Genomic DNA, 27,437 nt, shown 5'->3' with positions numbered 1-27,437 from the left:
CTGTAGGCACAGTCTGGTGAAAGCCTTCAGCGACTGACGTGTCCTAGAACATAGGTAGTTCAGTGGGCTAAAGCTGTTTTATAAAGCAGTAGGCGACTAGGATTCTTCACTTTTCGCCTAGAAACCCTCTTCAGTCTGTCCTTCTGTTAAAGCAAAGGGAAGTTTGGAAAGTTTCAGGCCAGCATCTATCATTTGTCTCTAACTGAACTCCTCTGCCGTGGTGCTCTGATGACCATTTTGTCTTTCTCCCGCACAAATCTTGCCATTATTACTATGATACGGCATTGAGCCATATAATCTGACAGTAAAGCACTGCCGTGCCTCGTTCCTTGGTGGCTTTTCCTGCGTCCAACTTCTCCCCTGCTGCTCCTTCGGCAGCGGTGAGGTTCCTTCCTCATCCCCGCGCTCCACATGGCAGTTGGGGGAGGACAGGTATGTGTTTAAAGATGGCAGGCGGGGAGTTGGTGGGGAATAAGCTGCTTCATCACGGCAGTAACGGGTGTATTTGTACACATGCAATACCCGAATCTGCACAAAGACATGAGTTTGCATAAGCTGAATTTTAACCTGTTAGAAATGAGAGGTTCCTCTACAGTACAAATTGAGGATTTGATTATCTACAGTCACCTATCTAGGTTGGCTGCCCTGCCTGACCGGTGGCTGGTGAGCTGAGGCTAACCTGGGCAGAGTCAGAGCTTTGATCTGAGAAACGTAGCAGGGCAGCACTCTGAGAATGATGATGTATGCTTAAACGGTGGGTTGCAACATTTTAAAAGTTAGATCGTGTGATTCTAGTTCTTCCATACTCTCTCAAAGGTTATGATTACAGTTGGAGTTTACTGTTTAACTTAGCATCAGCTTCCTTCGAAGCACAGACCTCAATCTACATTATCAATGCGACTTTTAGTTTTGCCATTGTCTAATTCCCGACACTCCATTTTATTTTAAAAGTGCCCTGTTTAACATACTATATTCAGAATACTGTTTCAATTGCATTATGTTCATTTTCGGCCTCTCTTACACATTTTAGGAGCATCTGTATGACAGGCAGGTCTGTTCAGCTAAGGACATAGTTAAGACAAACACTGGTGTGCTAACTTGCAAACTTAGGGGAAAGATTTCTTCATTTAACAATGCGGATTTAAGTAGGGGGATCTTGGCTCTTGTGAGACAACCTTTAATGTCAGCCATGGTGTTGAATTGTCAGGGATAATTGCTATATTAGGAAGGAAGTTTAGAACAAATAAAAGTGATGATGACACTTACTGGCTTACTTCTTATGCTTCTGCCTGTAGTTTAGCTGTGTCATGTTACCTCATTTCACAGAAAACAGCAGTATTATTCAGTATATTTGTTCTAATTTTCGGTATGTCATAAATGAGGATTGACTAACATTTTGTTTAAATGCACAAACTTTGGGATGGTTCACTTGTCTTTTTAATTAGCATTTGAAATAGAGAAAAATGTGTTTGTTATATGTAGCAAACCTCTAAATTTTTTTTCTTTAGTTATATATGTCTCCTGAGGACCATCCCAAAATGACCTGCATAATTTAGCTTAAGTTTAATTTTTAATGCAAGTTACAGACTAGTGACACCTAGCTGAAGAGGGAAGTACTCTGAATATGCATAATCTTCTATTTTGTATGTATCTTCATATTTCCTTATGCAATTAGATATTTGCATTCTGAACTATGTTTCTTGACAGTAGTCCCAAAAGATTTGAAGTACAGTGTGTAAAATACACAATCTATAATGCAAGGTTACTATCAGAATTGAAAAGAAAAGCATTTTTAAAGTTTCAAGTCCTCATGAAAACATATTTAAGATGTTGCAAAGTATTAAACGCAGTTCACCTGTCTTCCAAGTCCTTTAAGATACTGAGCAGGTAGATTCTGTTCACCTCGGCATTGCGTTCACCCTTAATGGTACGATGCCAGGAGATACCATCACTTCCCTTGAGCTCTGGCGTGTTCTCGATTCACTGTTTTGACCTTAACGAAGGGAATCTTTGGTAACTGTGTTGCTTAATCTTCTAACGAAATAACTATTAGAAGATACATATCTCTGTATCTTATAGATTATGTAAGTATTAACATAATTTAAAAAACGGAGAGACTTACAGAAAAATAGGAAGATGTTATTTTAATTAAGCAAAAACAGAGTTATAATCACTCTTTCTAAAAATAAAATTAGACTCTTTATCAATCCTTAACATCTGCATTTAATATTTTCTTCTAAACAAAAATACAGATGCGATTATGTAGCAAATTACAGTCTTTGACAACGTACAGTATTTATCTTCTCTTACACTTACTTTAATTCTAATTTGGTCATTAATACTTGACTCGTTACTGCAACGTGTTACTTGTAGTAAAAGTGCCACAATTGAACTATAAACATGACATTGCCATCTTAAAACTGCTTTGCTATAAACTGTAGGGAATATACAGAGTTACAAAGTCATTGTGTTTTTATCAAAATATACAAACCCCCCCAAACTAACACAAGCTATCAATATTTTTCTTATGAACTATACAGTTATATAAAATATTTGTAAAATTATCTTTATATTTATAAATATTCTACCTTATTTGCTTTGGTCTATAATTATCATCATACAAGTCCACTTAGAAGATATCTCCGTGTACTTTCTTTGAAACATCATCATACTTTCCTGTGTTTATTCCTCTATTATCCTTATTTAAATGGAACCAAAGCTGCCATGAAACCAAAATTTCTCAAGGGGTTCATAGCATTCACCAATGATAGAATAAATAAGTGGACTACATTATTACTTCAATCAATACTGTATTATCATTTCAATTGTAGTTTTATTGTACCCAAGCTATAGTTTCTTTTAAAATATTCAAGAAGACAAAGTAAGTAAACAAACTGTGTACCGTATTTGCACGTAGAATGAAGTTGAGAATCATTAACCTTTGTCCTGACTTAATTTTTTAACGCTTCATAGAGACGAATGTACATGACTAATTGGAAATGCAGATAAGAGTACAACAGGGCCCTATCATACAAAATGCAACTTGTAGACAATACACCCTCTTTGACTTTTTAAAAATCCCTTAATCTCAGTTAAAATTGATCACATTTTCACAAAGTAATACTAATTGTAATATTTTGGTGATGTCTTTCAGAAGCCTATTCTCCCGATGCTTACTAAACTGTGAAGCCGTAGGGCTCCCCGTAACCCTTCGGCGCGGCAGGATGAGGGAGGCAGAAGGGCCGATACGTCTTCCTCCGCAGCCCGTTCCAGGCACCTCTGCGATGGGCCCCCTGTGCTGGGCCAAGGGACGCTGCCGCGAGGCTTCCCTGGGGCCAGATGCTGGCACGGTTAGGGGGATCGGTGAGAAGGGACATATGAAGGTTGGATGTTGTATTTAAGGCATGGGGATGACAGGGAATCCCACAAACTGGCCCTATCCCTGTTTATACATAGGGACTGCCTCAAGGGATATATATGGAAGCAAGAATCTGAGTATTTACCTACTCCTCCCAAAATGAAAGTATTTATGGGGAGCTGCTCTGTCATTTGTTGTCCAGGCATTATTCCAGGATGAGGAGGAAGACTCTGTCTAAATCTCCTCTTCTTCTGCTGAGAAGAATGGTATTTCTAAAAGACAGGAGTTGCAGACCCACCAGGAGGTGGACACATATACAGGATTTCTTTAAGCTAGGCTGTTTCGTGAGAACAATTTTCTGTAGACAAATGCACCTGAATAGCTCTACCAGGCCACTGACATTGGGATTTATGCAGTTTGGAAGACTGGCTATTTTGAGTTCCACTGAATCTTTATTAAATGTCTCAGAGATATCATAAATCTGGAATATTTTCCACACAAGCACTCAGACTTAGCGGTTATTATGGTAACTACAAAACTGAATATGGAAAGGAAAAGAGGTTTAAATTCCTGAATATGTTTTGTAAATGTTGAGTTACAGAAAAGCACGCCGGAACTCAACTGTACTTCAGCATACCCAAGTTCATGAAACATTTCCCACCCTCACTTTAGAATACACTAAATTACAATTTTGTTTATAAACACATTACTTTTTGTTAAAAAAAAATGCAATATATGGTTTCTGCAGCAAAAATTCCTTCTACAGAGTACACTGTGAACCTACATATTTATTTTGCCCAGAATGATTCTGACTCAAAAACAGCACTGTAAAATAGTTCAGTGACTAGTTTCCTGTAATGCTAGGTAGAAGGGTTTTGGTTGGTCATATTTTTTTCTTTTTTCGTTCTCCCTCTCTCTCTCTCTCTGTTAGAAGTCTACTGTGGCAGAAGTATTTTGGGTCTTTCACATTAAGTCTGTATTATTGCAAATACTAGTTTTTCTTTTCTGTGTTATTTTTCCTTCTTTTGCATATATTAACACGTTTAGATGAAGAAATTTGATCGTAGTAAATGATACTAGATTGAATGGAGATGTTTCCCCATTCAATGCATCTATATTTTCTCCAGTATATAGTTTTGGATTTTTCTTCTCTTTTGCACACCTGTCACTCAGAGTATAACTTCTGGAGTTACACTTTGTGTATTTTTTACCTCACTTCCTTCTGAGCTAAGGAAATGTGGGTTTTCCAAAAGTTTAGTGCTTTCATTGCAAAATTGTTCTTTTCTATCTTGTGGACCTGGACTTTTGAATAGATGTTTCTTCTGGTGCATTCCCAGAGCAGCTGCCGTCTTGCAAATTTTGGGGCACTGAAAGCAAGCGTATCCTTTTCCATTATGCTCACGTACATGTCTTTGCTCATGGTTCCTTTTGGTAGAAAGATACAAGAAGCTCTGAAAGCAGAACTGACAGTGGTAGCGTTTTTCTCCAGTATGAATTCTTTCATGTATTTTGAGTGTTTCATTTAAAGTGAACGCCTTATTACAGTATTGGCAGACAAAGTCTTTGACACCCAGGTGAATACGTTCGTGTTTCTGTAGATTTCCAGGAACTGAGAAACATTTACCACAGGTTTTGCAAGTGTAGGGCTTTTCCCCAGTGTGACACCTCATATGCATTTTTAAAGTGGATGGACTTTGAAATTGTTTTTGGCATAATTCACAAATGTAAGGCTTTGAAGTAGCTACATGCCAGTGTACGTGTTCTTGAATTTCTGCAGTGGAAGATTGATCTCTTTCACAGAGCTCACAATGAAGATTAGGCATTTCTGCGTTCTCTTCTTGACTGATCGCCTTTTCCTCAGGAGCATTCCTGAGTGCGTACTCTCGACTGCATGTGTTGTGGCTTTCCATAATGGTGTTCTTGCTTCCGTGCTTTTTCCTCCATTTGGTCTTTTTCATTTTTCTTAGCTGTTTGGATTTCTTTTTTGGTTTGTAATTGTAATAGGGTCTCCAGGGTTTATCACTGGAGTCCTGGTCACTTACGTCATCACACATTTCCGTCAGCTCCAGGCATTCTGAGCTACAGAGCCTAGACGGGCTTCTTTCTTTTATCTCCATTTCTGATTCATCAATTAGATTGTCCTGTTTGGACTCGTGTTTAGATTTTCGGCCCCTTTTACAAAACAGCTTAGATCCCAATATATGTCTTTTTACAATAGCCTCATTACCAATTTTTACTGTTATTTGACAAAGAGGCGCAACATTGCTGTCAGTAGATGTTCCAGGTAAGGCAGGCTTTGCAATGTACGTTTCAGTTTTACTCGATTCTTGGACAGCATTTGTCGTTTTGCTAGATGAACCTCCAGATCCTGTGACGTGCTGTGTATCCTCAGCTGCTTCTGCTCTGTTGTACAGCAGTGTTTTCTTTTTCTCCTTAATAGTTTTTGATTTTGTAATGCACTTCCCATAATTATCTGACCCATATTTACGATCATCACTTACAGACTGACTAGGTAGATTATTTGAAGATTCTGTCTTACTGTTTTCTACAGAAGTGACTGTTTTACTGTGCATTATTACTGATGAAACTCTGCTACTGTGCATTATAACAGAGGGTGCAGAACTGCTGTAACTGATGACAGAGGTTGAATTTTCATTCACATTAGTTAAAGACACAACTGAGGAATCACACTCCTGAGAACCAGAGTCATTTACAGCAGTGGAAACTCTTTTTTCGGCTGTGAAAAAGTCCCTTTGCAGGTCAGAATTTAAGATACCTACTCCCCAAGAGGAAGAATTCTGAGTATTTGTGGAAGATGCTGTATCATTACATGCAGATGTATCCAAGGCAAGAGTTCTGTTGTTTGCTATTATATTACCTTGAAAATTCAGTGGTGGTAGCTCAGAGCTAAGAGAACTCGGAATGAAACAGTTAGTAGAAGCGGTTTCGTTAACCTGGCTACTTGTTTGAAGATTTTCATATGAAGAATTTCGGTAGGACTTATAAGGTAGTCGCCTGCATTTCATAGGTAAAAGTCGATAAAGTTTGTATGGGTACATACTGGGTTTTAAGCCTCCGTTGGCTGTCTTTTTATTTACTGAGAGACGATGGTCAATTGCATGGAAAGACTTCTGATGATTTTTTAGTATATAATAAGTCATAAAAGTCTCCAGACAGAAGATGCACTGATACCGTCTTTCTCCAGTGTGCCAGATCTCATGTCTGGTGCGATACTCAGCTAATGCGAATACTTTATTGCAGTAGTGACAAGGATATGTTCTTCTCCATGAATGCACATTTGCATGTCTTCGAAGGCTAGACAACGTTACATAACTACGCTTGCAAACGACGCACGTATATAATATCTGCCCATCAACGACTTTAACCAAATGATCTGTTTCTGGTAAAGTGCAGTTTGCATTAGAATAATCAGTGATGCTGTTTTCAGACAATAGAGGCTCTGCATTTGCATATGAACTTCCATTCCGTCCGTCCGTAGCAGTATAATTATCTGCAAAATTTTGTTCGTTTCCATTGTGAACCGATACGCTACTTGATCTCACGCAGACTTGTTCGTGACTTTCCAGTATATTTAGATTTGCAAATTGTTTGCTGCAGTATTTGCATATGAAAGTTTCCTGATGCTCTGAATGGAGCTGAAGATGAGTACTGAGTAACGCCCTGTCATTGAATGATTTTGCACAACAGTTACAGTTGTAAACAGGTGGAACAACAGTTGCCACGGATCCAGAGGCATTAGCAGAATTGTTTTCCTCTTCTCTGGATAAATGGAAATCTCCTGATTTATTTTGAGGTTTTGGAAAGGAAATAATTGTCTGATCAGTAACTGCTTCATGTTGGGCTTCTGTAGTGGTTACTGTAGAGGCCGGTACTTTTGCTACAGCCAGGCCAGTACCCTGGGGCTTAAAGGCTGTTTTAGGAGCACTACATGCTTGTTTTCCTGGCTGAACGAGTGGTGTGGCTTGGAGATTTTCATAGTGGTCTTCACCCATCTTGTATGGAGGGCTGCTGTCCTGTTCAAGAAAAGGCGGTCCTTGAAAAGTATCTCCCCCAGAAGAAACTGCATAGGAATGTTCGGCCAGTGTGCTGGCTGGCTCAGCATCTTTGCAGACATCGCTTCTGTCGAGGCTGATGGGTGCTTGTATTGTCTCAGATACCTTTTTAAAGCTTGCCCTCAAATCAAGTGGAGAAAACAAAGTGTTTTCGGTTTCAAAAATCGAGAATGCATTTGTAATTCGTGGTCCATTTGTCACAGCAGAGTCTTCATGTCTCTTTTCATGTTTCTCCTCTTTGACAGTCTCTTTTTCATTAGTACAGTATGCATAGGGGCACGGGGAACTTGAAAAATTAACATCTGTAAGATCTTCTAGAAATGATATTCCCAGTTTTTTCCCTGCAGCTGCAAGGTCCGTTACAGTCTCCTGCCTCTTAACAACTACTGTGGAACTGTAGATGTAATTCAGTATTTCTGTAAACACTTCAGCTTTGAGATCATCTAACTCCAGTACATGACCTGAAATACAGATAGTACGACTCCAAAAAATGTTTTTAAAGTAAAGGCTTGAAGCTGCCAGCACATTACTATGGGCTTTAAATTTGGTATCTTCCACAATTATGGTGACGTCACATAAAATACCCCGAATGCGCTGTTCATTTAAAATAGAAAGTACGGTGTCACTGTGGAAGTCATCCTTGAGATCCTTGGAATGGGACATGACTGTCATCTACAAGAAAAAAAAAAGAATGTAAATATATTTAGAAGACATTTTTCATCCATTTCAGTTACAGATCAAGTTTATAGTTCTGTATTTATTTTATACATATTTTTAATTTATTAACTTTAAATTTTAAGAATGAGTAAAACTTTGTCATAGCACTTCAGGATGAAGTCATCTTAGGTTCACTCGTGCCACCAATACTGAAGGTAATCCACGTACAGCTCAAGGATGCAGAACACCTCAGCAGCAGTAGCTCCTCAGCAGGAGGCAGAGGATCTTCTCTGTCCCCGCATGGGTCTGTCGCCCACCCCGTGCCTTTCGCTGGGGACCGCAGTCGCCAGCCCTCTGTTGCGCCAGCGGGTGCATCTGCTCAGGTTCACGCTGAATGACGCACTGAACCCTTGAGGTAATTCCCCCAGCACGTGGTTGAGGTATTTGGTAGACGTTATGGGGAAGGCTGAATTGCTGTGGTTCTGTGGATACTGAGGACTTTGTTTTCGGGGGCTGTTTGTCAGACAATGACTTTACAACACAACTGCATTTGATCCCCTTACTAAGCTGATACTTAAAACAGGGATCAGAGATCCCATGCAATAAAGTTTCAGTTACAGGATAAGGCTTTATAAACAAATGAATGCACAAGCAACACATTTTTGTAAACAATAGTGGAGTACGTATAACACTATTTATGTAAGTAGAATATCATTTTTTAAATAGTGATTAAATTTTATTAGATAAATAGTTTGCACTTACTGTAAAATGACTGAAAATTTATAAGTAACTGAATTTATAAATTCAGTGAGTAAAACTGAGAGTAGAGAGTAATAGAATGTTTTTTCTTCAGTTGTAGTTTAGATTTATACTGTTCACACTTTATAATTTGATAGCATGTTCTTAATTTCTATCAAATAATAAGATTTAATTGCAATAGTAAATACCATTAAATAACTGCCAATTTATAATAATGAGATTTAATGCTGACAAAAAAAGTTTCGATTAGCCAGGCTGTTACTGTATAAATATACTGGTTTATTTAATTGACTTAAAAGATGCAAAATATGAATGAAAAATAGACTGGAAAAAATGGATGAATTTGACAGTATGCATCTGGAGAAAATCTCTGACTTAACCAGATGATTGTTTTGTTCAAATTCAGATCTGTTCCATATAATGAGGTTTGTTCCTTTTTTTCCATCTCTGAGTAGTGTTTTCAACTACCCCTGCCCATTTCTGACTTCAAGTCATGAAGAAATAGTTGTCCTGCTGGCACGTACCAATCACTAAGAAAGACCCTTTTCTTTCAACTTGTGGAATCAAAATGCACCTTAGAGAAAACAGGCAACTGCAGATATTTTGTCAGGTAGGTTAAAATAGTACCACAACGTAGTGCTCTGATAAGTTAGGAATACCTTCTAAACGTTCCGTCTACTGCTCCAAACTGAAATGTTAAGCTTGAAAATTTTTATGATGACCCTTACCCTCAAATAGTTGACATTAAAAATGCCAATATATTTATTAAGATGGGTTTGATCCAAATGGTGAAATAAAGGTTTGACCTATATTCACTAAGCAAGCAGCAACGGCCATTTAGAACACATTGGCTCCCTCACCCAAGCTATTTGGAAGTAACCCTTTCTTGAACATAGGGTCTTCATCACAAAGTAAGTAATATGGGTCATACACCCTTGCTCAACCTTGCTAGTCTAGTTACACTTTGGACACTTTATCACAAATCCACCAACTACTTCACTGCAAATCAAATTATACATAAAACAATGACAACCTTACGGTGAAGACAAAGACAACGTACTATGAAAAAGATCATAATTTGGTACATTATGGATGAAGCTTGGAAGTAAAATTTGTACCTTGCAGCATGGCCACTGTTTCTATCAGGAAGGTATTGTCTACGCAAATGGCCAAAACTTCTAATACAGTTTAATGGCTGAAAATTTTCCATGCACAGAATTCAGAAAAAACAAAATTGTGATTCACAAAAAATACCTCTGATGCTTTTATATGCCATGGATGTCAAGAAATGAATTCATCAGTATAACTGTGATAGAAGTGTAGACGTATATTATTTTGATTATCTGGTCACTCACAGTAGCTGTAAATCCAGATGCACTGTTTCGTGCCTTGAAATCTTAAAATCATAGTTTATCATGTGTTTGTTTATTACAATTATTTGGCTTAAAATAAGAGATATTTATTCATTTGGAAAGATAACCTGAAATTCACAGTAGTTAGGTATGGTTATCTGCTTTGCTTCGGTACCTGAAAACCCATATATAATTGTAGATAGTTTCTAGCCTATTGAGTCTTCTACAGAAAGGATACTGACAAGAACACTTTTCTTCGAGCAAGCAGCCACTATCCCATAATTGATTCTTTTTTCTCCTTGACAATGTCTGAGATTACATCTGACTTGCTCATGTGATGTGGTATTAGAAACCAACTGTCAGACATCAAAAACATTTCACAACAGGAGCTATTGATAGAGTTCTTTCCTGAGTATAAGAAATAAATGATGTCAACTCTACCTCCCAGTGAACTGCCCCATAGGAACTGGCCTGTGTTTTTTCTGTTTCTTTATTGGAGACAGCTGGTTTTAGTTCAAAGACACATCATCTGACATACTGTTTGCTAAATGTATCAGACTGCTACTTCTACACTAAGAGGCATTTATAAGCAAGGCCTACAAACCCAAGTGTTTTTAGTAGAAGTCTTATTATTCAAGTAGTTATTTCAAAATTTCTTCTCCTAAGGAGAAAAGTAGTATTTTCAATTTCTACTTGCATGAACATGGATTGCCAGTTTTTGTAGTCCTGGGATATTTTGGTATGCTCAGTAAAACACCAAACTAGATTCCTTGTGTAAAGATAGTAGAAACTATCATTTGCTATTTGGACATTTAATTTTTTTTGCTGTGTGCTAAACCATCTGCTACATATCTCATTGGAGAGTTATACAGAAAAATTCCAGAGCAAATTGATTTTCAGAGCCAACACTTTTTGCTTCTCTGTCTCAACCTATGCATTCTCCAAATAGTCCATTTATTCACGTGTGTAATGATTCTTTACTGCCTTTTATTTTACCTGTCTTGCTTCCTGCATTTGTGAAAAATGTGTCTGAAACGCTATAAAATCAGAATGCTCTACCTAGCACACACATAAATGGAATATTTTAGGAATATTTTACATTCCATTTGCAGTTCATACTGCAAAAGGAAAACCTGCTCTTCGGCTTCCAAGGGTGCTCTAAGATACACGGAGACCAAGATACACAAAGATCAAACTTTTCAGATGTATTATTATTATTATTATTATTATTATTATTAAATATTTTCTATGAAAACACTGGAAAGTCCATTTGGAATGTTACTGTTCTTCTGTATGATTTGTATTACAGAATTATGGAAGAAATTCTATATTATTTATAAATGTTACCCAAAACATATGTAAATACCATTTGACCTATTAAAGGTCAACAAAATTCTTCAGCCTACTAAGCCATCCTTTTTTGACACAACTATGTGTGTTATTTTGATACTTTTTACTCTCAGTCCAGACATAAATAATTTCTTAGGAATGTGAACAAGTACCGTTGTAGTATAACCTAATAGTCTTTGGTGCACCTATAGATAACTTCAGCTTCTGCACAGCAGAATTTTTGATTGGGAGTTACCTTACTATTTGCAGATTTTCTGCAAAAACAAGTAACAGACTTAAACTGTCATTAAAAGTTGTTGAATCACTTTGAGAAATAAGATTTAAATATACATCTAAAACTTAAGTGTAATGGTCAGTAGGGTGATTAAACTATGATGTTACCTTTCCTGACATTAACAGAATACCACTCCAGGACAATAGTCATAAGTGAAAATAAGTAATATTAAAAGTTAATGGAAAGATCAGAGATTGTTGCATCCAAACACAAGTTTGTCTACTTATGCTTCACAGATGACACTGCTAATTATAAATATTAGAGCAGCCAGCTCTACATGGACACTGCAGATGGAAGAAGCTACTGTTAATTTTTATATTAATATTACTTTGAAGTAAACAAAGAGATCACAAGCAGTTTTACTGGCCGAGGAGTACCAAATACAACAAATATAAAATTTTTTACTACCAAAGAAGAACTGTTGCAATCTAGGAATATTGTTTTTAACTTTTGCTAAAGTTTTGAAATCCACTGCCAGGCAAGTGTACCCCATTACATATGAGAAGAGATTATTTTATTCCACTTCGGTCACCTAAATTTGAAAGACGAGCTAGCGGCATCAACAAAAAAAACATTAGGGCCAGTTGCTAATACCCAGGCAAAATTAAAAAACAGCAAGATACTTGATAAACTGTAGTAACAGTTCTCTCTCTGTTTTCCTATTCCACGCATTTCTACTGGGATTCTAAAGATGCTAATATTTTCTGGTACTTACCAACATGACATTTTGGAAACATGTTCACTCCACAATTTTCTTATGTTCAGTTTCATTCCACTCTATTAACATACTTGGAAGGCTATCTCTGTTTTGTTTCCGGCCTGTTTCCGCAACTGAGAAGGAACATTCATCTGTATCTAACTCTCCTAAGGGCCACTATGTTGTTCTGGAGCAAAAACAGGGCTAGGCATCATGAACACACAAAGCAAAAAAAACCCAGAAACAAGTACACACACCACACATCCCCCCCAGCTCTACTATCCTGATCCTTGCCCACCTGGAAACCTACTGTCCAACCATCGCTTTTATGATGGTAGCTCAGTTTTGTATGGAATCACTTCACCAGTCCCACCTGGGCAGTATGGCTACACAGGGCTGCCTCCACCAGGGTCCCTTCAGTCTCCTTACAACCTCAGGCAGGCAGGGAAGTTTTAATGATGTCTAATTATGTTTAATAGCTTGCAGTGGCATGTAGCTTAATGCTCCAGCCTGCATAGCTACACATTATTTCTACAAGTACGTTTATATTTTCTCTCTTGTAGACTCTCACTGCTTGCATCCATCCCTATTAATATTGAATACCTACCTTTTCTATTTGTTATAGCCTCATAAGCATTATAGACTTTAAGTAATTTTTTTCAGCCTCGCATTGTTTCCTCTAACTTTTAATTCAGACAGCTGGGGGGGGTGTGTGGAATTTAGCATAAGAATATTATGTTAGTATTAGCAGATCTCTGAAGCCACCAGATGAACCATTCTTTCAGAGTTGTAATTCTTTCCTATTACTAGCATCCCTAACTCATTCTCTCACTTCCTACTTTACACTTTCTGTGATCATTTCTCATCACATGGAAAACAGCCTTTAAACCTCATCAGTGCTCAGAGCAGGCTCGCGCTTTTTGTTCAGTGATGTTTCTCACTTGGAAAACCACAGCGAGTCCTGTCTCTGTAACAGGGCACTCTGTAACCGATCTGGCTCTACAGATAATTAAAAAAACCCCACGTCTCCCGCTGCATGTCCGGTTCTTTCTGATGTCAAAAGGATTCACCCCTTTCTCCATGTCCTTGCGGAAACCTGTCACTAACCGAGCAGCGGCCCTGGGGAGCGGGCAGGCGGCCCCGCGGCCGCACCGGCTCCCTCGCACCGCTCGCCCACACGGTGGAGCTGGGCGCGCAGTAAAAGCCCCGTCCCCTTCTCTTATTAAAGCAAGCTATGCAATAAAGGCTTTCACTCCATTAAATGTGAACTGCTACTGCAGCGTTCCAATCGATTGTCTCGTAATCCTGCACGAATTACATAAAATACAAGCTCCTGATGCGGCACGGTAACGCCAGTATAGCTGTCTGTCTGAAAACGGAGCCTCCCGAGACATCAAACATTTGGCAACCCGTCAGCTGCAGATAACTTGAAGACACTTCCTGTTTATGGGTAATAACTGTACTCTGGACTAAATTAAATCTCTAGCCGAGGAAGCAATGCATATTAACCTGCAACATGATTTTTCCTAGCAGTAACAGAAACGCTTACGCAATTTTACGCTCGAATGTAGAATAACTCACTGTTTTGAGCTACCTGGCGATTAAAACCATGTCTTTGGGGTTTTCTCTAGCAGGGAGGAAGGCGAAAGCAGCGGCTCAGCGGGACGGTGCGCTGGGTGCCCGGGCGCGGGGCGAGGTGACAGGTGCCATCTTCCCGGCGGCGCGTGGCCCGCGGCGCCCGCCCGCCGCGCCGCAGCGCGGGGCCGGCTGACGGCGGCAGGACGGCGCAGCCGCCATTTTGCTCTGATAATCCCTGGTAATCAGATTTGCCTGTGGTTGGTGAAACACAGCCCGGTTCCAGCGCCCCGGCTTCCCTTCTCCCTTTACTAACGGCTACGTTATTTTTCACGTGTTTATTTTACAGCGAATGCTTTGTGCTTAATTAACACAGCCCGCCGGGATATTTAGCATATCAGCCAAGTTGTTTATATGCAAGGACTGTAAATTTAGAAAGATGAGGAAATGCAGCGTTCCCTATATCGAACCCCTTGCAGCATGGTCATCAATGCAGTTTTGTACACATCATTTAGAATTCCTCTTAAACCTAAGAAAGGATTTTTACTGCCTTACACTCCTTCAAAGCCTTTCTCATATGAAGAAAGAGGAAGCATTTACGGAGATACATAGTTCCGTGCATAACTCCCATAACTTCCCACTAAAAAGGAGAGATTAAATATTTCCTTGAAAAAATAGTATCTGAAATAAATTACATTTGGTTACTGAAGTATAGTCACATTTACCTTATTTTCCTTCTCTAAGTATTTTAATTATCTTTTTTTTTAAAACGTATAGAAACTCATACCATGAAGATGTTTATTTTAAGCAGTCGTTTTATTCTCTAATTTTGGTTTCTTCAGACTATTTACTGCCTCAGGAAACAAGTGCGACAATACTATTAGTGCTTCATAAGCACTAACAAACGCTTACCTAGATAAAGAAGGAAGTAGCTTGATTTCATTTAGCCAGATGCTCCAATATGTTTGGTACAGTCTTCCTATATATTCTCTCTCTCTCTGGTCTCACTTTAAATAGTCAGCAAAACCTGTTTTCCCAGGTACTTGGAATCATGACGCTAAGAGAAAAACTGGGCTTTGAGACAGGTAGAAAACATTGTTTGAAAAAGGGACAATTTGCTTTTGTCTTACAGCTTGCTTGAAAATACTAATTTTGCTGAAGGCTAATCTGGGTTTATTTTTACAAGCTATTGTGTATGAGCTTTTACTGGACAGTTACTTTGTTTTCAAATCTTAAGCCTATGCATTAGAAGCACTGAATAGTAGGAACTGCTTCATTTTAGACAAAAAAAAAAATCCATAAGCACGAACTATTTCATCATTGTCACCCTTGATGGGCCTGGAAGTTAGAACTTTGCTAGAGCCCTTTCATTTTAAATGCTGCTTATCATCTGAGGAAACTGTTTAATATCAACATAAGATATACAGTCTGTTATAAGGACAGAAGGTCTTTTCTTCCAGCATTCAGTCTTGGAACTATCATATGCTTTCCTGGTTGTTAAAAAGATATGGAAATAAATTTGTTCTTGTCAGGAAATTATCATCATTTCAGTGACTGATCTATACATCTCTCTTCTTTCACTATTTTACACAATCCACATTAAAAGGTCATCTTAGAAATACTGAACCTCTCTGTGGAGAGCTTTATTACTGCTTCTGGATCGCTGGAATTCTTACAAGTTCACCTACTGAAGCAACGAGTATCTCTTTAGCTTAGGACTCTCTGCTACCAAAAAATAACCATCTTTCATCTCATGACAAACTGAGCTGTTCTTATCAATAGCTGTTTACCAACAGCTATGGGAGGTGGAACAAATAGTTGAAGAACACAGCAGTATTGACTGCAAAAGCAAAGCACGTCCCAAAGTTTTCACAACCTTCTTTTTTATTCCTACATAACTCAGAAGCAAAGTTTTATACTCACATGTAGGTTACTTTTAATCTTGGATTTTGTCTATTGCTTATTTATTATTGTTTCTTTATTATTGTTTTAGGTGCATATATGCATATTAATATGTATTAATGAAGATTTCTGACACAAGTGCCATAAGAAGCATTTGTCACAAATGTGTTGTCAATAACAATACAATAATATGGATTAAATTAAACCTATTGTAATCCTTTAAAAGAAAGAAATGCATTACTGAACGACAATAAATACAAGCATCTTTTTAGATTACATGAAACAAATTTAAGGAAGATAAGATTTAGGAGGAATTCATAACCTAAATTAAAATTTATTATTTAAAATTGTTTTGAAAATCAGATGTGTAACCAACATTTGTATAGCAGATACCCCCAACTTAGAGACATTAATTTATTTGTACTTGATCATTTGATGCTCTGGCAGTCTTAATATCTATAGACAATGTAACAGATTTGGAGAAAACTGACTCGTTTTTTCTTTCTTTCTCTTTTTTTTTTTTTTTAAATTGATAGGGTGTTTTCGTAAGGCAACTTCAACTCATCCACTAAAAAAAAGAATCACCTTTTCTGTGACTAGTACTGTAATTGAAGGTACTAATTTCCATATATATATATATATATATATATATATATATATATATATAATTTGAGCTATTTGGAATTCACAGTTCCATCAGCTCCTTGTGTATTAAAAATATTCTTCAGAGTAAGAAATTCTTTATAAGGTCACCGTGGCTGCACCCAAGATTTTACATTCTCATTATTAATTTCATGTAAAACCAATTGCATGCAAAGAAAATGGAGGAACTGGTGCTGTAGTCAGACCTACGTGAATGAACTACATTGATATCTGTGAGAAGTTGGACAAGATTTATCTGCATCTGCAGTCCTGAGTTCAGGGTGTAAACCACAATACAAATTATATACCCTAAAAATAGCAATCTTGCTCATGTATGTGTACCAATTCCCATTAAACATATAAATGATTGCACATAACGTCACACAAATACTACGTTCTTTTTAAATAGAAGTCCAAGTAGTTTAGCAGTGGATTACTACTTTTATGTAAAATTGCAAGGTATAGAGAAAATTGTCAGCAAACTTCTATGTCTTTAAAATGTATAAAACAGTTCCAAAGTGACTGAAGTGGTGGTGTTTGGATGCTTTGCTGAAGTCTGATAATCTCACTTCTGCAACTCATGGCACGTGGTATTCTTTCCTTAAGAGTATTTCAGACCGCCTAGGAAAAAAATGTTCCAATGTTCCTCTCTAGTCAAGCAGTTTCAGTTCTTAAACAACAGCAGGAAACAACATATATAGCGTTACCAACTCTTGCAAATTCCCCACGAGTGAGAGGATTTTGGCCAGGGCTTGACTGGTTTCTTTCTCAGTGCCTAGACCAGGCCAGCCTATCCATGAGAAAAACACTTGGATGGACTGTCTTCTTCATTGCTCTCACTGCTGAGGTCAAAGTAGCCAGTGATGCTGCCGAGGAGAAAAACACAGCTCTTCTTCACCCCCCAGGCAGACCAACACTGCACTCAGAAGTGGGGCACAAGAAGGACCCAGCAGCCCAAAGTGCCTTCACTCCCCTTTCTGTTATATGAGCAAGGGAACGAGTTCCTTTGTGTAACCCTTCTCCTCTTCTTGAGCATCGAGTAGAGGGAGAGGAAGGGAGAAGGAGCACAGTTATGGAGACCTGCAGCAGCTGCCTGCTCCTCCAAGTCTGGTCGAGAGGAGAGGAGCCTGGCAGAACTCATTTGGCTCTCAAACTGTGTGAGCTGTGCTTGTGCACCAAAGTAAGTCTTCCTCCAAGGTATGTTGCCTTCTTACAATTTAGGCATGACCTAATCTGAGTCCCGTTAACACTAAACAGAACGCATACAAGCAATTTTTAAAGGTATCACTCTACGTTTGTCTCTCCACCAGTCTAAAAAAGAAAAAGAAGCGACACCAATAACTGACATAAATCCAAATTCTTCTTTTGCACAAAATATAAAAGCTTATGTTGTACTGCTACTAAGAATCAGCTGACGTAACTTCTTGCTATCTCTGAACAATCTCAGTATTATTTTCCATTTAAGTCTCATTTTTTTTATGTGCCCCTTTCTAGCCTCCTACGCTTCTGGGACACATCACAGTCCTTAGCTAGCATAGGTCAATTGCAATCATGAAGCTATGTTTATAGACAGAGTGACAACAACAGACATTGTTCTGTTGTTGACTGTTGTCAAATGTAGTAATTTATATATTTGAATAGCTTTAAACAAAAGTAGCAAATTAAACATTTAATTTTTATTCATTTTAGACAATTACTATGTGGTATTCTCTTGCCCATTCAGTTATCAGAAAGACAAAAAAAAGTAGTCGAACCCAGCCTCTCATTTTCCAATTTTCAGAGGAAACATCCTTTGAATATCTGAACCAACATCTACAACAGCAGCAGCCAAGCTGCATGCTCAGGGGCCACTGTTATTCTCAAGGTGTGCTGGGGGCCAGGCCAATGCAGCCATTCTTGCCCTTTACTACAGCTGATGTAGCAAATCATGCTAGACTGAAAATAGAGCTAAATCCCTTCCCCTAGAAACACCTGATTTAGCTGGTCTGCTAGAGGGCTGGACACAGCCATTTTGAAAGCTAGAATTGGTCTTCAAGCTGTTAACCGACCACCACTGATCTCCAATGTTCCTTAAAATATTACAAAATATTTTTATGTTATATTGGTAAACTTTAGCATGCCAAAAACAATGTGCAAGTGATAGCTATTACTATGAATCACAATTTATTTGATACACCATAACTTTGGCTGTATGCTCGTAAATATTCTTCTGCTCCATTTTGAGCTGTCCTAAGTGGCCTAGCCCAAGCCCTACTCCTTCTCTTCCATCCTGCTGCCCATTTCCGAACTCAAAGCTATAGCAGGGCCCCTGCTTATGCAATGGAGAGGGATCGTAGCAAAAGCAGGTAGCAGCTGGCAGTAAGAAGAAAACCTTGATGGCTCCAGCCCTGGTTTGTGCTGCATGCTCTGCCACCAACATGAATTGCCCCAGGCACAAATCCTGGCCTGACAGTGAGCTCAGCTCAGATAGGGAGCAACAAATAATAAAAAGAAAAAACAGTTGTCTTGCACCTCCCTAATAATTTCCTGAACTCTTATTCGCTCAAAAGGCTTACTGGAATTTTAGCACGTGATGGTATATAACAACATTGTCTATGGTTCAGGATCATGAAAAGATTCATGTGATAGTGTTCAAACGATCTGGAATTAATACTAGATTCGGGTACACGTCACTGTTGAGAGTTATGGAAGTGTTTAACAGTGTCGGGACAATCTTTATTTGCTAAATCTCATTGTTACGTATGAAGCCACCTCTCTTATTGCACACTCCAAAAATGTCAATGGGAATCTTTTCCTTGATTTCAAGGGAGTTTTAATTAGGCTACTGGTCACATAAACAACTTCTCAGATTACACCAACTGAATTTAAGCTCAGGATTTGCAGATTCCCATTCTTCCTGTCTTTTCAATTATTAGCATTTTAGACTTCTTAAAGACATATCATCTTGGGATAACATAGTTAACCGGAAGGGTTGTATACACTTTTCATTTTATATACAAATTAATACTTTAAGAAGAAAGGCCAAAAATAACCTGTACATAAACTTGCTGAAGTCAGTAAACAAATTTGTCAAAACTTATATATCTGAGCTTATCTTATATATCTGAGCTTCTTTTAAATCCAGGAATATAAACCAAAATAGTACTATACAACACTTGCACAGAAAGCGTGATTACTGTCTAAATGCTACATCTAAATCTTACTCTGAAAGTTCATGAACAACTGCCATTTTGACGACTTCTACAGCTTTTTCTCCCCACCCCATCCCACCGCCTTTTTCTGTTGTTGACTGTTAGAAGACAACGCTTGGTCATACCTCTTTGCCTGGATACATTGGATGGAATGAGAGTGCTACAAGCAACACCAGTTTCATTTTTATTTAGTGGCTTTAGTTTGTCACTGTGTAAAACAGTATAATCATACTTGCTTCTGAATGCTGGTGCAAGATTCAAATTTAGAATGCCTGAGCATTTCTGAAAGACACCATAAGCCTTCATTTCCGTCCATATTTTGTTGTCTTAAAGCAGTGCTATAAGTATTCAGAATCTTGGAGAAAGGTTTCGATTTGCAGACCAAGCCTACCATGCCAATTTTGTCCAGTTATTGCAAGTCCAATTTAGAGCACAATGAAAAAAATCACAAGAGGTATTTCCATTGAAAACATGAGGTTTTTAGGTTAAAACCTTTGAGTATTAAGAATCCACATTGGGCCATGCCCAGAAATCTTTTTATATGGTGATTTTCAAGATGCATGCATTATTGTGAGCACATGGTATGTAAATGCATTGGGCTGCTTAATAAGCATTCACTGACACACATCTGCAGCTTTGCTAATGTACCTTTTATTCGTATGTGGTTGCCAAGGAAACAGGTTATGGCCCAGTATTCTACCTAAAATATACTGAGCAAGTGTTCTATGATAATTTACTTAAAATACGTACAACTTAGATTTTGTAGCCCATTGCTTCTGTAAATCTAGGTAACCTGAATTTATCCAATTTTAACGTTTCGCTGATTAGTTTAAACCATCAATGCCATCTTATTATCTCTGAAAGTCCATCACCATTTTCTATGTCATACAACATCGTGTATTAAAAAGAAACTTAACTACAGAAAACATTTTGATGTATTCTAGGAATTGAAGGGTTTTTTGTTTTGGTTTTTAAATTTGGTTGCTTATCTTACATTTTGCCTAGTAGCCTTAATTATTTCTACTTACAAGATAGCACAACATTAATGACTATGATGCAACAAACCGTTTCCTATAGAAATTTGTGCTACTAGTGTCACTGAAATTAATGACACTACTCCCTTTCTATAACACAAATTATACTCTATGATACAAAGAACCACGTTCAAAATTAATGAATTAATCAGGATTTCACTGATTCTTTCATTCAATACATACATATCTCAAATCTAAAGCACAGATAAGAGACATTTATTTTAACCAAGATGATTATTGCACATTCACAGTAAGAAGAAAGGAAACTGCTAATATTTGAAAAAGCCATGCAAAATGTGAAACTCTTGTTTTGAAATATCCTGATTATTTATTACAATACTATACTTGAATTTACAAAGTGGTCTTTGCAGCTCATGATTCAAGAGGTTTTTTACTACCCCTGATTACAGTCATGTATAAAGGTAGATTAGTCAGTTTTACATGAACTATATATAGCTTAACCAAACCAACAATATTAGAAGTGGGCATTGTCGCTAAGAGAGTTCCTCTACCTTCATTGTATGGCACAGATTTGTAATGAACACTAGTGACTGGAATCCAGAGTTAACATTCTGCCAAGCTCAGGACGTTTGCTTGCCTGCCAATATGTTTGGTTTGTACAGATCACTGGAGGCTGTAACAACCTGTTTCAAAGATGTGTTCTGCCTGATTTTGTTTGTCCGACGTCTATGGCAATAAAAATCCAGCAGGAGATGGAAAAATCCAACAATGTGGACATGAGAATAGAGCAATGCGGTACCATAGCGAGAAAAACTCTTAAATTATCATTAAAAAGGTAGAACTTTAACTGGAAAAAAAAAAATCATGTAATGCAGTGGTTTTAAAATATTAAATATTTTAGCGCTATTTCTATGTGAGTTTTAAAGACATTTCAGCTTGCTATAATCACCCCGTAAACTTACCCACCTAAAATCAGGTTGTTCTGTTAGAGTCTTTTAAAAGTGGTATTGACAGGTATTTTCGGCAAAACCATCTCAGTAATTTTGTGAACTCTGTGGCTACTGTGTATTGGCCTGCAAAGGAGAAAATCCAAATTTAATGACTAAATTATTAGACAAGTATGAATTTCCAGATACATTGTGTAACTCATCTAAATTTTCCCTGGAATGCTGTAGGATTCCAAATCTACATCTGGGAGGCTGAAAATATACCAGCAATAAAACAGTACCGTTAACCAAACTATTGTGAATACTGCTCTGCCTGCATTGTTTTATTATGGTTTAACCTGTGTTAATGTTTCATGGTATGTTCTAGATAGAAATGTAAGGACATTTTCAAGTTTAAAATAAATTACTGGGATCACTGGAAAAACTAGACTAAAAACAATCCTTGGCTCTACTTCCCTTCCCCATCTCAACTATGTCCAAATTATTCCTCACACATTGACCTAATAAGACATCAAATAATGGAGGCTTCACAGTTTCTTCAGTTAGTCTGGTCCTGAGTTTCACAAGGTAAAGGCAGTGGGAAACAAGTGTATTTGAAGTTTAGCTTCACAGTTTGCCAGTTTAGAAAACAAATCAAGGTACAGGGAGAAACAATCATCATTACTAGCCAACTCCCTTGACTCCACATAAACTGCTGAAACCAATTACAAGTTATCCTTTATCTTAAAAGCCTCCATGTTTTTTTGCAGTCTTTCAAAAGGCCTTTTCTTTCTCCTCTTTCCATTCTGCCGCTTTTCTTTTGGTCTTTTTTGTCACAGATATCATCACAGTATCTGTGATAATGACATTTCTAGGCAACTCTCATTCTCTGGAATACACTTCCTGTATCTCTCTGCTTAAATGATTATTCATCATTGTCAAACATCCTGATTTTATGTTATTATGTATCAAACATCCTAATAAGGTTATAATGTAATACTGTAAAAATTATTCAGAACAGGGCTTTGTTTCAGAGATACTAAACAAAATTAAATTGTTCCATAGAACAACTGCAAAATCTTACAGATAAGGCCTTATGACTCAGCTAATAGGCATTTATATAGAAGCAATTAAGAACACATAGATCCATCTTCCATTTGCAAATATACTACATACTTTTATAAAAAACATTACACAGGAACTACAGGATCCATTATTTTGGCTTAAAAAATAGCTCACCTTCTTACCTTTTATTTTGTTGGTTTAGCTGACTACATTTTTAGTCTATCTTGATTTGAATAAGTATTCTCTAGCTCACATCTGCTCATAACAAAGGCCAGAATGAAAGAAAATTGCATTAAGCCATTATTATTATTCCAAATAGCAATAAAGTCATATTCACAAATGACTGTTAAATATTACGGTGAATGGGAAGCTTAAACATCACATTTGGAGGAATCCAGCAGTAAAAGATCTTATCAAAGCTAAAGAATTCCCAAATTTGATAATACTAGAATTCAAATGTAATATTATACATAATAAAGCCCTTTTAAAACATAATAAAGCAATTCACATGACAAAGTACAACAGACACTAGATGCCCCAAAAGGGTTAATTGGTACCTGTTCATTACTACCAGAGTCTGTCTAATAGTCTGACAAATATTATCTGAACACAGATAGTTTCACACTGACAGACCTGCAGTTTCAAATCAAAATGAAGTTTAGAGGCAGAAGTAATCTTAATCAGAAAGGTCATTGAAAAGCAAGTAGGATGGTGTCTGAGTGAACGATTTTTAGTTTGATTTCATTTTTACTCATGTATAGATTTTCTGTTAGGCAAAAATGGAATTTGCATGGATAAAAGAACACATTTCAAGTATAAAAGGAAGGACTGAGTATCAACAATTACACTTCTATGATAAAACTGAAAAAAACCCTCAAGCCCTCCCACCAGTAACATTTGCAGGCTGTGCTGGAGGTGTGAAAAACTGCACCTGCTCCTACGTGTCCCGGTTAGCCCCCTTAGCCAAAGAGAATCAAATGGATGAAGTTTACACAAGATTTCTTATGGCACCTCCGCCTATAACATTCTGACACTCTGCATTAGCTAGATGCAACTACCATTAAAATACATACAGCAACCCATGTATAATAGTCAAACTGGAAACAGCTTGCTGATTACTAGACTCCTCCTTAATAAATAAATCAGTTTATTTAGCTAAAAGAAATTACTGTTCACAGGCTGCCAATGAGTTTTTCCAGACTCATGAAAGCACTTGAGTTCAGTCATATTAATTACAAGAGGACTTGCACCCCCTAACAAAAGAGCAAATTTGCAAATGGATTTAAAACAACCATAGCAAAGCATGCTCATGTAACGGAGCTACACTTTTTTTAAATGCCTTGAGTGGGTATGTTTGAACACAAAGACGTAATAGGAACAGTTTATCACTAAGTGCCCCATCTAATCTAAAGATAAATATCAGCGGCAATAAATAGAGTGCTTCTACATAGCATTTGCTCCGCAACTTCCTTTAAAAATAACCACACAAGAAATAAACAAAGAAATGCAATTTTGATAACTACATGTAATGGCGCACTCCATATTAACGTTTCAGACAGGAAAATAATCAGCAGAAGCAAGCTGCTGGAGATAAATCAAATTACAAAAAAATGCAAACTTTAATATGTCACTTGAGAGATGCTGTTTATTACGTTTTCAGTTCTGCTTCTTTAGGTGGAACAGGGGAATATTGCACTGCGTCAAACTAATATCGTAATTATGAATCAAATGGTTTTTTTATCATTATTAAGCATTGGCCTATCAAGACAGAGGACAAGTCATAATCCTGAACAGTTATACTCTGTTTATTTGGAATGCACTGAACTGATATATTTAGAAATAAATGAGAATTAGTTTGATATTACTGACACTATCAAGGCTATTATTGATAATTGGCTGTGCTTCTAAATACCTCCTCTGCATTAATTTTCAGTGCTGGATCCTCATCCACACAAAATATACTCAGTCGTTTTAAAGTCAAGGATATGAAAGGAAAATGGCTACCCTGCTGCAAAAGTCTCTGCAGTAGTGAGAATTTCTCAAGTCATGTACAAAGGAGACTCACAAGGAGATATACTGCGTTATAAGCTCAGTGGAGATATTTAGTAACATCTGATGCTGTATAAGCAGTAACCTGTGGTACACATAAGATTTAACTTTACTGATACTGTTAAAAATATTAGCTAAAAATAGAAATAAGGAATTATAGTACTTAAATTTTGCAAAATCTATAAGGTCTGCAAATTACCGCAGACCACAAGTGAGCTTATTCTATAAAGGCTTGTTTAAGATCTGACAGAAGTTCTTTTCCAGTATGCTTAAACACAGTTCTTTACCTGAACTTCAGAATGGGTCCACGATTTAAAGAAAGGTTTATTAGCATTACTGTGGCTGAATTCAGCAAAAGTGAAAGAAGGTTTAAACATCTGATTCTCTACATTTCTCAGCTGCTAAATATTTCAGTGATACTTTTATACTTGTGATAATGAAACTATCACTTTATATACACACAGTACAAACCTTGACCTACATGCAAGACTAGGCTAAATTAAAAAAAGAAACCGGGGTACGTTTCTGGAAACAACCAATGCAAAACAGGAATAAAACAGTTTTTTGTTGTGTACAGCTTTATAAACACGGCATCGTTTAAGAAATGATAGCCGCATGGAAACATAAAATGAGATCAGATTCTCGTTTAGAACTGAAAGGAAACAACTGCAAAATTTCCATTTGCATTGTGATATTGCTATTAAAGAGAATAACATCTTTCTACATCTCTAGTGCACCTTTTAAAAGGATTTGGTTGCCAAGGAAACTGGTTCTGGCCCAGTATTTATCTGAAACAAATATATTACAAAAGTTGGTGTAAGTAATACAATACTTATAATTATTTTTATTCTTAATGCTCAAATTCAGGTCTTTATACCTAAGGCTGTTAAGTTTTTATTTCATAACCTTTTCTGTGTGAAGTAACACACAGTTCAGTGAACTGATACTCAGTTTAATCTGACAGGGCCACCTATATCAATCTCTCTCTTTAAAGTCCTTCTACCTTAAAATAAAAAGAAATACTGCAGGTTTATGTTTGTAGCTAATAGTGAAAATATAACCATTAAAGCATATTAATCTTTATTTAAGATTTCGCACAAAACACAAAACCGCTTACGACAATTTAAATATTTTTCATTTTTCTTATCTACCTCAATTTTTATTTTTGCATTTTAACTGCAAGCTTAGTAATGCTTATAGTCAGCTTTAAAATGTAATTGAATCAATAGGGTTTTCAAAAATTCTTTTGTTGCATAAGCGTTGCCACGCCCTTAGTACATATGATTATTTTAACAGACATGATTGCTCTACTTTCACAATAGATTTTTTTAAAAACAGATAAGAACAATTGTCATGCCAATATGTGAAGCCAACAATTTAATATTACGTTGTTTTCATTAACAGTTTAATACATTTTTAAACTGAAAGCTACATTCCAAAGCCCATTTCATGTTCTTGCAACACTGACCAAGAAATCAGTAAAACATGCAAATCTCAACATACCTGCGTGTACCACTTAGTGCAGTGTTAGCATGGCAATGCACCCAGCCATTTTTATGTAAAGCGATGGAGATAAGTTCTATTCTTGGTCTTCTTGATAATTTTTTAGAAGCAGTTGTCAAAATTCAGATGGGAAGCAGCTTGAATAGACCGTGATCAGGAGAACCGAGTTTATCAATAGGGAAAGCAGGAGTGGGGAAAAAAAAATGTCCTCATCCAAGGTTTTCCGAAACTGCAATACAAGGTTGGTTTTTTTTTTTCTCCTCCTCAGAGGGTTCAAAGCTTGAAGCTGACCACTGCAAAGGCCACTTGTCACATTTACTGAAAATCAGCCTATTGATATCACAGCTGAAAATATAAACTCGACAACCAAAGCCCATTGCACAACGTGGACTGCGTAAGAGTTAAAAATAGATTCGACGTGCCTCCTACCTGCATAATAAATATGTAAGTTTCAAGTGCTTTAATTCGATATTCACATTAATTAACAATACAATATACATTATTTAAACTACAGTAAACGCAAGAAGAAAAAGGGTGACACCATCTGGAAGCACAGTTTGCTTTTTTTTTCCCCTTTTCCAAGGGCTAATAATGTAGTTTGAATGTGATGACAAGCTAACAGCTCACCACATTGCAAATGAAAAAAATAATTCTTAAGGTGATGCTCAAATATCTAAGCCTGTAATGAAGCACAAACCAGTCTTCACTACTGCATGACATGGCACACAGACCATTTACATACTCACATTTGAGATACTAGGCACAGTATAATGAATTCAATACACAGCATGCACACAGCACAAGCAACGTTAATCCTGCCTGCCATTTTAGGCTTGCAGGAGTAAGATACACACTGCAGCACAGCTCTGGTAAGGGAGGAGGCAAGGGACAGCTCACCTTAAATGCAGTATCTGATTAATGTTGTAAGTGACATTGCGTATCAGCTACAGAGTCTTGGTTCAACTGGGTGGGAGGGAACAAAGAAAATTGTCATCAACTGGTGATGCAAGATGAGCTCCAGTCACTAACACTGTTAGCAAACTCCAAATTCTACAATGATACAGTAGTA

General features: G+C 37.2%; 1 protein-coding gene and 1 long non-coding RNA gene across 9 annotated transcripts in view; one reads left to right on the top strand and one right to left on the bottom strand.

Moving 5' to 3' along the window:
• Positions 1-2,199: 2,199 nt before the first annotated feature.
• ZBTB38 (zinc finger and BTB domain containing 38) lies at positions 2,200-27,322 on the bottom strand. Of its 8 annotated transcripts, none has more exons than XM_075158265.1 (3): positions 27,266-27,322; positions 21,788-21,898; positions 2,200-8,103 (listed from the first exon to the last, which is right to left on the bottom strand). In XM_075158265.1, exon 3 carries the CDS (start codon positions 8,101-8,103, stop codon positions 4,528-4,530), a length of 3,576 nt encoding a protein of 1,191 aa, XP_075014366.1. In that variant the 5' UTR covers positions 21,788-21,898; positions 27,266-27,322; the 3' UTR covers positions 2,200-4,527. The 8 variants fall into 8 exon arrangements, with proteins under 8 accessions (XP_075014366.1, XP_075014364.1, XP_075014360.1 ...); XM_075158263.1 differs by having other exon boundaries at positions 21,792-21,898; XM_075158259.1 differs by lacking the exons at positions 21,788-21,898; positions 27,266-27,322 and adding exons at positions 12,539-12,707; positions 14,102-14,297.
• LOC142085845 (uncharacterized) overlaps positions 13,735-27,437 on the top strand; it is a 35,426-nt gene continuing 21,723 nt past the window's right edge. The window contains exons 1-2 of the long non-coding RNA XR_012674840.1: positions 13,735-13,970; positions 26,637-26,812. This is a non-coding gene — a long non-coding RNA (uncharacterized LOC142085845). The remainder of the gene's footprint in view (positions 13,971-26,636; positions 26,813-27,437) is intronic.

This window comes from Calonectris borealis, chromosome 9, assembly GCF_964195595.1.
Source record: "Calonectris borealis chromosome 9, bCalBor7.hap1.2, whole genome shotgun sequence".
In the NCBI taxonomy this organism is placed as follows: domain Eukaryota; kingdom Metazoa; phylum Chordata; class Aves; order Procellariiformes; family Procellariidae; genus Calonectris; species Calonectris borealis.
This window is presented reverse-complemented; position numbering and strand designations above follow the sequence as displayed.